Below are 11,534 nucleotides of genomic sequence, written 5' to 3'. Positions count from 1 at the left end.
ACTTTTTTGAATTTCCCTCAATTTGGACAATCAGGTCAGTTTCACCTTTGTTTACAGTCTGTTTAATTTGTATATTTTTAGTATTGCATTTTTTTGAGTTGTAATCACTGTAGAAAGATGTTTGTTTGTTTTAAAAAAAAATTCCATTGGAATAAAACATAGCAACATTTGTAATAAAGGAAGGTTTTCTTAATTTGTGCAAAATCTAAATATTGAGCCAAACTGTCCCCTTCCAATGGATTTTTGATATTATACTTCTATAGATTTTACAGTTTGCTATTGATTAAAATTAAATGACTGTACTTTAATGCATATGCACAATGGGGCAGAATTAAGGTTACATGTTCAACCTTAACTATCACAGTTCTGACTTTTGAGCATTTTAAATAGTCCTCTTGTTTCATGAATGGACAGGAGCCTGTAACAATCAAGTTGGCTGCTAAGGTCAAAGACCAATCTCCACCCTCCCCCCCCAAGTGCTCTGTGTAGCTAGAAAGCTTGTCTCTCTCACTAGCAGAGGTGTTTCCAATAAAAGACTTTTCCTTTGTCTGCCACCTTTGTCTGGGACTGCCAGAGCTACAACACCGCTCCAGACAAAGAACAACGTCTCAGGGGTAGCGATTACAACTCGTGTTACACTTGCATGGCAGGTTCTAGGTAAGTGCTCTCTGCTAGTCTAACACTTGGGAGTGCCTGTGTCCACAACACTGATGGCTGCTGCGCTTTCTACGGCAAAGCATTTGACCTCAACAAACATGGCTGCTGCATTTCCTCTGGAGGACTCGTCCCCTTAAGAAGGATGGAGGCAGGGCATTTCCTGGTCAGCCCTTTTGCCTTCAACAAAGATGGTGCCTCCAGCCCCGGGCCGGGAGCGTGTGTAATCCCCGGCTTTCCGGCTGTAAGTACACTTCAGTGGCCGGGAAGAACGCCGGCTCCGCAGTGCTTTCCCCGGGCGCTGGCTGGGAGCCCTGCTGCCTCTGCGCTGGGGGCTGGCTTTGCACGCTCCTTTCCTCCCGTCTCTTGTCTAGCCCGCTTCTTATGATCTCTGCCCCTTTCCTGCCGCCCCAAGCGGCGCTGGCTTTGGGAGATCAAGCCAGGCACTTACATGCACACGCGCACCAAGACAGGTCCAGCCATGGTAGCCTGTCCTCCCGCAGCAGCTTCCGCGCTACCGACAGATCCTGCTACCGGCTCCGTTTATAGTGATATGGTGGCTTTGAGGAGACACGCAATGCGGCTGTGATTTATGGTGCTGCTGCTGACCCGGGTCGGGTTAGCATGGGAGGCTACAACGCTCCTGCCTTGCACACCTCAGGGGATTAGATCCGCTCCTACCCAGCTCCCATAGCTAAGGGCTTTGTCCCGTCTGTTTTACGGAGACACTGCTGTGAAAAAGCAGCCAGACTCAAAGTCTGATGCATAGTAAGTGTAATTTGTTGGTGGATTCCTGTGTTACTAGAGTTAAATTACCAGCCACCCCAGAACCCCGAGACAGTTTCATCTCCTGCAGGAAAGCTATAAAGTTCTCAATGAATTTCAGGTGGCGTTTTGGTGCTATGTGTATTTACAGTGTCTGAGACAGTAGCAGCATATATCGATTCAATGAAACGACAAATGTCTCCCTACAGCTTTATGACATTATTCCTCTTGCATAAGGTAATGGGGGGGGGGGCGGCCCTAAATCTTACCTGCTAGATTAGATGAGCTACAGAAAATACTAGACGTGCAGCGCCAGTAAGTATGAATGGCAATAGCCAATCTGTTTGTTCTTTTATTGTAATGGATGCACCTGTTTTCTAAATTATGTATTGATAACTTCTGAAGTGTGAATCTATGTCGTTTATGGAGCATTTTCTAACTGAAAAAGCTGGGGAAAACCATCCAGACCTGACAGGATAATAATGAGGGCATTTGGAGTTAATGGCTCACATCATTCCTGCCTAACCAGGCACTAACTTCCCTATTGAAATATGCCAGGAGTCCTAGGGATCCAATCCAAATTATTATTGGCTCGCAGAGAAACCAATTAATATAATGGCTATTAAATCTGGGAAAAAGCTAGAGTGTTTATTTCAAAGGTTAAATAAATGGGGATGAGAAAGCGATTCAGAGCAAGATTTTCAACTTTCACTTCTGGTGTGCTTCCACATCAATGTATGCATGCAAACAGTGATTTCCCCTCTGTCTATAGCAATACCTATGTGCAAGTCAGGGACTGTACAAGTACCACTGAGTTAGTGAATGTTTCTTAGTCTGGTCCTAAAATTGAAAAATCACAAATATTTAGAAATACTTGGGAAATTTTTGACTTTACTGTAACATTGGTTGTCTTGCTTGGTGGACAGCAGTTTTCTGTAATAGGGATGATCTGGTGTTTCATCTCTCTTCCCCTCCACCATCACTATTTATTTAAAAAAAAAAAAGGGGGGGGGGCAAAAAGCCTCCTCTGGCTTGATCTTGGATCCCTTCCAGACAGTGGTTATAGTAGATTGGAACAGGAGAGGGAGCTCTCACTGCAACAGTCAGGAGGGGGAAATTAGTGAGAAAGGGAGAGCTCTTCTTTGCTTTTAGTTGTGCTCTATCTTTAAACTCTCCTAGGCTGATTTCACCTCAGGAATGGATCATGGTAAGTCTCCAGGTCTTCTGCTTGGTTCCCTGTCCACTGCCACGCCCTCCCCTCCTCCCCCTTCCAAATATCTAGACTTTGGGAACTCTCTTCCCAGCCTTAAAGCCCTGAAAGACACTGGTATTTAAGCATCATTTAAAAACACAAAGGGGTTGTTGGTCCTTTGTAAATATCTAAGATATGTACACACCTCACTCCACTTCCCCCTTCCCCCAGCAGCTCTTGGCAAGGATCAGGACTGCTCATCAGTGCAATTTTGGTTCCTCTAATCTCTTACAAACAGCCTGAGTGGCCTTGGCTTTCTGGAAGGGAGCCATGTGGGAGGGGAGTTGTGGAATGTTATATGCTGGGAAGATGGGTGTGTGGCAAAAAGAGTTCAACTGAGGTTGAGAGGAGAGGAAGCGAGAGCAGCACTAGCTTTTTCTTCTCTCAGGAAATGGTAGACTCCATGCAAAAACTGTTTTTCATATTGAAATATTTTGTGTTTATGGTGCATCAGGAGTGATTCTAATGGGTGTCTTGCATTGTGTGTACACCCAAGTAATTAAAGACAACTAATTCTATTGTTTTTAATACAAGCTGAGTGTTTCAGATACAGAAAAGATCTTGAGTTCTTTCCTTTTAAATCCTTTCACAGCAAGTCTGTCCTGCCCTAACTCTGTTTTTCACTTCCCACAAAAAAAGCGATTGACTCAGAAACATGCTATTTTAATCTCAAGGCCCCAATCCTACCAGTTATCCAGCTGCATCCCTGTTCCAAGTAGTTTACAGGATTGTGGCCTTAGTGCTTCAGTTCTGCTACCATCTAAGCCTACACTAAGGCAAACACACATTAACTTCAGTGGGAGAAGGATCAGGTCCCAAATTCATGGCCCCAGGTGCAATTTGAGAGGTAAGAACTCAACTCCCAGCTGAGGCGATACATGAAATCCCAGCAGAAAAGAGGGTGTCTGAGCAGTGATACATGGTTCCCACTTTGGCTGATCCTAGTGTGGTTTTCTTTTTAAACTCTTTCAACAGTAAAATAGTTTTCTTTGATCTTAAAAACTGAAGCATTTTAATATCTCTTACATGCCTCGTGACAGATGGATGCCAGAGACAAGCAGGTTCTGCGTTCCCTGCGGCTGGTGCTCTGCTCAGAGGTGCTGGTGGAGGGGCTCATCATTCACTACCTCTACCAGGAAGGCATTCTAACAGAAAACCACCTTCAAGAAATAAAGTCCCAAGCCACCAATCACAGAAAAACCATGATGCTTCTAGATATCCTTCCTACCAGAGGACCCAAGGCCTTTCGGACGTTCTTAGATTCCTTACAGGAGTTTCCATGGGTGAGAGACCAATTGGAGAAAAAGCGTAAGGAAATTATGGCAGAGGATCCTGTAGGTAAGACCAGAACTATCATTGTGGTTTTGAAGTTGGCTTTTATGTTAGCAACCAAGGAGCTGCACTTTCTTGACTGTGTTGATATCATCATTTGGAATGAGAGAGGCTGCGCCAGGTAGAAGTGATGCATGGTGCCCGTGGTTGGCCACAGACCATATTTCTTGAGAGTCAGCTGAGTGAGAGGAAGTAATGCAGATTTTGTGAGCTGAGCAGAGGCTAGGCTAGGTTCCTAGGCCTTGGGTAGGCGGCCCAGCAGAGGGGGGAAAAAGATGAGCGTTGGTTCAGGAGGAGCAGAATCTGAAGGGGCCCAGGCCAGAAAGAATCAGAGGGTTAGAGTCATCTAGGCTAACCCCCTGCCAAGATGCAAGATTTGTTGTGTCTAAACCATCCAAGAGAGATGGCTATCTAGCCTCCTTTTGAAAACCTCCAGTGAAGAAATTTCCACAGCCTCCCAAGGAAGGAGACACTAGACCTCCTGGCCAAAAAAGGACTCTGCTGTAAGCTTAGGAATGGTGTTAACTAGCTGAAAAACAGGTCTATAAACCACCTCATCAGTCACAAGGGTCCAGCCCATAAAATATATGGGGTGTGTGTGTTTTTTAATAGGGGTTTTATTCTGTTTTTTTGTTTTAATGGATGGATATTTGTTAGCTTTTTTTTTTTTTTTGTTGTTGCTTACTGCTTGATAAACTACCTATGGCATTACAAGTAGACTCCGACAGCCTCTATGGAAGCATAAAAACATGATAGTGACACAAGAACAGCTAAGAAAGAAGCAGGTCTCAGTGAGACCAAATGTACATTAGTGTTTAGTTTTAGGAATGATGCAAACTTGATTTTGGGTTTGATTCTCATTTACACTAAAGCTGCTTTTCCCCCACTTTGACAGTGTAAGGAGGTGTAAATATACGTTTATGTCAACTTTAAGTACCCTTTACATTCCCAAAGTAGTGTAAAGTAGGGCTTGGTGTAAATGGGACTCGTGCCTTCCATCTTAAATATCTAGGACCAGTCCTGCAAACCTCCTGTCCATTGCTCAATTACAGCAGGAGAAGGAACTGAGAGACGTTGTTAAAATTGCACAAATTTGTATTCTAACCCTTAGTGTCCTGACACTTACCAGTATATTTCCAAAACTTTCTACTTCCAGTCTGAAATTTTCTAGGATTCAACTTTGCTTGAAAGTGTGGTGTGTTTTTTTTGTTTTGTTTTTTGTTTTTGTTTTAAAATCAAAGTATGTATGAAATATTCAAATATTTGAGTACAAAGAGAGAATAAAATGCACTTCCCTCATAGTAAAAAGACACTGGCAACTTTTTTTTTTTAACAGCTGTAGTGCCAAAATGGTGTGACGTTAGCAGGGGATTAGTCCTTACGTCAAAGCCTTTGAGCATTTGGCTGGAAACTGGCCTTGATTTGACCATGTTACGATTCACGGAAAGAAAAATGTTCTGTACAGAAGTTTTTTTGCACAAGATTTTTCCTCTCTACACTTGTAAAGGTGCATAGCTAAGGAAGGCTACGCAACAGGTGTGCTCCCAGCTGATTTAGCTACACAGTGATGGATATTTATTGAAGGTACTCAGTGAAGTTCCTCATTCGCTGCACATCTTATGAGTGGAGTAATCAACGAGGCAAAGCAAAAAAACATTTTCCCCATTTGCTGTGCACCTTCAGCATAGGCCTGATCCAAAGACAATAGAAGTTGGGTACATTTTTCTACCTTGACACATTCTCTTCGTATTGTGTAAGGCAGTGTTTCACAAAAGTGTGGCACTCACTGCCCTGGGAGGAGGTGAAGGGCTAACCTGGTGGGTGGGGAGAGCAGAGCTGTCCCTACGGGGGTGTGGGGCCTGGGACATAGGCACCAAGTTTCTATCTGCCGGGGGTGCTCCCACCGCTGGCTCTGCCCGGATCCTGCCCCTGCTCCACTCCTTCCCCCCGCACCGGCCCGCCCCTGCCCTGCCTCTTCCCCACCAGTTCCATCCCCTCCCCTAAGCATGCTGTGTCCTCGCTCCTCTCCCCAGCACCGAGTCCAGATGCTGCAAAATAGCTGATTGGCGGTAGGCGCTGGGAGGGAGGGGGAGGAGGAGGCAGTGATCGATGGGGCCAGCTTGCGAGTGGGAAGTGTAGTGGGGAGGGGAAGGCTGGTAGTGGGGCTCCTCTTCCCCCCTCCCTGCCTGCTGACTCCCACCTCACCTCCCTGCTTGCCTCCTCATGAAGCGTGGGCCCCCCCCAAGGCGTGGGGCCGGGCAGTTGCCCCAATTTGCGTACCCTTGAAACAGCTCTGGGGGAGAGGGTGCGGAACAATGTAAATTTCCCCCATGGTGACCTTCTAACATGATGGATTGAAGCAGGATGTGCGATTGGTTTCATTCTCTTGAAACTTTCCAAAGTTTGGACATGAGCTAAGGTGGAAGCAGCACCATTCCTAAAAATTACAAGATACACATTTGTGGCATCTGAGTTTTGGGGGTGGGAAAGGGGCATGGAGAGGAAGGAATGATAATATATGGTGGAGGTTGAGAACCATTATGTGATTAAAGATTTTTGAACGATTCTTTGACTTACACTAGTGAAAGTGCATTGGTTCAGTGGTGTTACCCCTGCTTTACACCCATGTAAATGAGATCAGAATCAGGTTTTGTATCGTAATACATGCATACCAGGAAGTAGATTTTTAGCATGAATGTGCAACTTTAAATTTTGGTATTTCTTTATTTTATTTTTTTGAGTGCTAAATTGTGCAAATTTAACATTCTCATCATATTCCATCAAAAACAGTCACTTTTTTTGCTGGACCTGTGTAGACAGCATTTTATGCTTTCTGTCTGGCAGCAGAAATGGCTCAATAACGTTCACCATTTATTGAGAATAAAAAGCATATATGATGGGTGGGCATGAGTTGTATGAGCTATAATCACAGTGTATACCTGCAGTATTAAACAGTGTTGAACAATACCTCATTGCTCTGACCCATCAAAACCCATGGTGGTTTTGCTTGTTGTTATACCACTAATCTACATTTGCTACTTATTAGTTTATCATCTGAATAATCTTTACAGTTACATGCATTGGACCCTCAAGTATGTTCAGCAGCATCATACAGTTTGATATCGGAAGGATAGTTGAAGATTCGTATTCTTTCTTGGATTGTTTTTTCTTATAGTAAATAGTTTGTGACTAATGTACTTTATCTATGCACATTACGTTATTTGGTTTCAAGTGGTTGCCTCTGCTTGATATTCCTATTGCCAAACTGTGTGTGTAATCTAGAAAAGGGCTCCAGACTAGATTAGTGTGCCTTTTTTATTTTTATTGTAGCAACACGGAATATGAAAACAAGATAGCGAGCAAATAGCCAATACCTGATATCTGATTTTGTACTGCAGGAGTCTGAGAACAGAGCACCCATCGTGCCTTAAGCAGCAGAGACCCTTAAAATAGGATGCTAACTGTGGTCACCTCTCCAGTGCTGCTTGTATGCAAACAAAGACGGTTTGGCATGAATGGCCTTGTTCTGTGTTTTTAAACAATTAATTTCTATTCCATTTAAAAGTCTAGAAGGAGGGAAAAACCCTACATTTGCCAAATGGAAAAGAGGGAATTGTTAAAAAGGAGAGTATTTTCCAAGCTCATTAAATGAGTATCAAGAACCATGAAAAACAGAATTATCCTATTTAAATTATGACACTATATATATTTAAATACTTTGTACTGTTTAGAATAATAAACTTTAAGCTCATCTAGAATGGACTTTTAAGGAGTTTAAACACAGTTCCTGCTAAAATGATTTCTGACATGGTTTGGCTGGCCAATGTGGAACCCTTGAAGTATAGTTTTTAAATGTGGGTTTAAAATAGTATGGAATTATCCACAATGGTTGGACAAAGCATGTTAAAACTTAGAGCGCTGGGACCCTACTTAAACTGACTATGGACATGGTTAAAAATTCAGCATGGATGGGGATCAAAGACTCATTTACTATTTACAGATGTTTGCGTGGTCGGGATGGGTAGCGCTGCCACTGACTTGTGTGTCCATGGTCCCCAGTCCAACAAAGCATGTAAGCACTTGACTAGTTCTTGCTGACTTAATGTTAAGCATGTGCTTAAGTGCTTTGTTGGATCAGCACCTATATTTCTCTTTCTTGGTTTCGCTGTCTGTAAAATGGGGATAATAAAATCTTACATTGGTGTGAGGTTTAGCTTGTTGGTATTTTTAAAGTACTTTGAGATGATCAGCTGAAAATGGCTTTAGACATGCCCCATATACTATAGCTAATAAATGTTTCCTTAAATCTGTTATGAGAATTTTAAAGAAATTGTTTTTATTTGCCAGCTTCCTAGTTCTTTCTGGATTGAAACATGCAATCTCTTCCTGTTAGGTAGTAAAGACAAAAGGTATTAACAGAACAATTGAATATTTTCCTATGTGATTCATAGTCATGGAGCAGATTAGTTTTGTGGCTAAGGCACTGGACTGGCACTTAGGAGATGCGGTTCCTACTCCAAGACTATGTCAGACATTCTGCATAGTCCTGATAAATCACAATTCCTCTATTAAACCTTCTGTAAAATGGAGATAACATCACTTCCCTCCTCTCAGGATATTTGCTAATGTTTGGGAGGGGCAAAGATAGGTAGATTTTTTTTTTTTTTTTTTTTTTTTTTTTTTTTTTTTTTTTTTTTTATGAGATGAGATGTAAAAAGTATTCGGGAAGGGGAATACCACCAGTAGCAAAATGCTCTGCATATGTCTGCAATCTATGGTTGTCTGAAGTTCTTATATTTCTACTTCTTTATTTTAGGTACAGGTTTCAGAGTAGCAGCCGTGTTAGTCTGTATTCGCAAAAAGAAAAGCAGTACTTGTGGCACCTTAGAGACTAACAAATTTATTAGAGCATAAGCTTTCGTGAGCTGCATCCGATGAAGTGAGCTGTAGCTCACGAAAGCTTATGCTCTAATAAATTTGTTAGTCTCTAAGGTGCCACAAGTACTCCTTTTGTTTTAGGTACAGTAATTCACATTGTTGGGCATTGCTTCATTATACAAGATCTTGATTGTTCTGATGAAATGACATGTAATGTCTTAATTATTTTCACTTTCTTGTTTCTTGTACTTCATAATTATTACAAGAGAAATTTCAGAAAGTACTTTAAAGTGACAGATTGATTTGGTTCAGTTAGGCCATGACTAAGGAGAACATTTAGGCATGTGTTCAACTTTAACCATGTAAATAGCTTCATTGAAGTCAATAGGGCTTCTTATGCTTCAAGTTAGAGCACATGTTTAAGTACTCTTCTGTGTCAAGGCCATAGTAGGTAAGATCCTGAGCCAACTCCTTTCAAAGTCAATAGAAAGGCTCCTATTGACTTTTGTGGGAGCATCATCTGTGAATCATAGTTTGTTGATGACAATATGTTTGAGAGAATATATCTAGAATGAAAAGAACCTGCAGTATACATGTTTAACGTTATTTACACTCTAATCATTTGAAATTCATTTTATGAACCAAATCCTTTATTAATAGGAGAAATGCTTACCCATGAAAGTAATCCTACTGAAGTCATATCTCTTACCTAGATTTTGTTGGCTCAAGCCCCATAGCCCCAAACTGTGCAGATCTAGTTACATAATCGGAGCCTGTTGGCATATAACAAGTTGTTCCTTGAAGGCAGGTTGAATTTCATAGCTGATCAAGATTTGTTGTTGATCACATTTAAGACTGCTAAATTCAGTGTACTAGTCTCCCCCCATCCAAAGAAGCAAAAGAGTGAACATTGTTAAATAATATCTTGCTAAGCAGAATTCTGAATTATTCAACATTTTGTTTCACTAAATCAACCTCATTTTATCTCTGACTCATTAGGAAATGCATTCTAGTGGTTTCATGGTCATAAGAGTGCTGCTTCAATTGCTGAGAAGTTGTTTTATTTTCCCCTTTCAAAGTAAAAAATTTTTTACAGGAATTTTAGAAGAACTACTATTATAAGATTTGTAGTGAGGTTTTCCAAAAGCTCTATAAGTGTACTCTAGTGGACTGAGTAGCTGTGGAATAGAAGCCAGGAGTCTGAGTTTTAAACAAGACTCTCTGCCACTGACTCATCGTGTAGCATTAGGCAAATCACTCTGAGCCAAATTATGTAGTGATGTACAACTCCTATAACTCACTGTGGTGATAGTGGAGTAGCTACACAGAGTGTAGCTGTAGGTCATTACATAATTTGGCCCTATATGTCTGTTTGGTCATTTTGTAAATACAAAAAAATTTGCAACACCTCTGAGTTTTAATAGCATAAGGGTTAATAGTTAACTGACAATTCTGCTTGGAAATATTTTACCTACTCTTACTAGAAACACTAAAAGGCCCCAGTCCTACAACTACATAAGAAAGGGGGGTATCCCCACTGCATGCTTGAGTCTACGTACGTGTGTGCCTGTAGGTATGGGATTGGGGGTCTAAGATTGCTAGACCTGAAAGACATGAGAGGAACAATATATTTTTCTCTCCCCGTCCCACCCCGTTTGTTTACTTTGGGCATTTGACAGCCCTTTGTGAGTAGTTAGTTTCCTCTGTGGGTTTTTTTTACTTTTTCGTTTTGTGTGGATATATCATATGGCAACAAACTCCCCCCTCCCCCCCCCAAAAACGTGAAGGTATGATTGTAAAGCCAAAAAAAATCAGCAGAGAGATTCAGAGTCATGTAGTTCGGGCAAGATACCTGTAACTTGAAATGGTGTCCTTTCTTGTTTGTAAAGTAGCTAGGGTGAAACAGGTTTCAGAGTAGCAGTCGTGTTAGTCTGTATTCACAAAAAGAAAAGGAGTACTTGTGGCACCTTAGAGATTAACAAATTTATTTGAGCATAAGCTTTCGTGAGCTACAGCTCACTTCAGCGGATGCATCCGATGAAGTGAGCTGTAGCTCACGAAAGCTTATGCTCAAATAAATTTGTTAGTCTCTAAGGTGCCATAAGTACTCCTTTTCTTTTTAGGGTGAAACAGTTCACCCCTGGGTGGAGCACTAGCTCAGGGCTCGTACATCATTTAAACACGCAAGGGGTGAAGTCCGGGGTGCTGGAACAATTTTTTTGGGGGGTGCTAAGAGCCATTGAACCAAACTCTAAACCATATATATGATGGAAACCACTTTAAGCACCCCTAGTTCCAGCATCTATGGGTGAATATCACCCTTTGAACATAAAACCCACTATTATACTCAGTATTAAGGACAATCTAGTATGGCTGTTTGGTAAAAAAAAAAAAAAAGTTCTTTTTTTCTACTGTGGACAATGTTATGGCTTTGTCAAAAGCATAAATCTTCTATATAATGTTTATGATTCCTATGAAAGGCTACAGCTGTTGGCAACAAAATGTAATTCTTTCTAGGAACAACAATCCATTACCCAACGTGTGTTTATACAGAATGGAAAATGCATGTTAGGGAGGGGATTTGTTTGTTTGATAGAATGTTTTTGCATTCTGGTCTCTGTTCAGGAATGTCATGTCTTTTTTTATTACATTT

General features: G+C 41.5%; 1 protein-coding gene across 3 annotated transcripts in view; it reads left to right on the top strand.

The window, feature by feature from the left end:
* The first annotated feature begins 518 nt into the window (after positions 1-518).
* Positions 519-11,534, top strand: part of CRADD (CASP2 and RIPK1 domain containing adaptor with death domain) — a 90,928-nt gene continuing 79,912 nt past the window's right edge. The window contains exons 1-2 of one of the 3 annotated variants that reach the window (XM_038387061.2): positions 519-657; positions 3,712-4,009. In XM_038387061.2, the coding sequence (XP_038242989.1) occupies positions 3,712-4,009 (298 nt within the window). In that variant the 5' untranslated portion in view covers positions 519-657. Of the gene's footprint in view, positions 658-735; positions 899-1,287; positions 1,423-3,711; positions 4,010-11,534 lie in introns of those variants that run through there. The other 2 variants (XM_038387038.2, XM_038387055.2) reach the window with 2 other exon arrangements.

The sequence above is a fragment of the Dermochelys coriacea genome, chromosome 1, assembly GCF_009764565.3.
Source record: "Dermochelys coriacea isolate rDerCor1 chromosome 1, rDerCor1.pri.v4, whole genome shotgun sequence".
In the NCBI taxonomy this organism is placed as follows: Eukaryota; Metazoa; Chordata; order Testudines; family Dermochelyidae; genus Dermochelys; species Dermochelys coriacea.
This window is presented reverse-complemented; position numbering and strand designations above follow the sequence as displayed.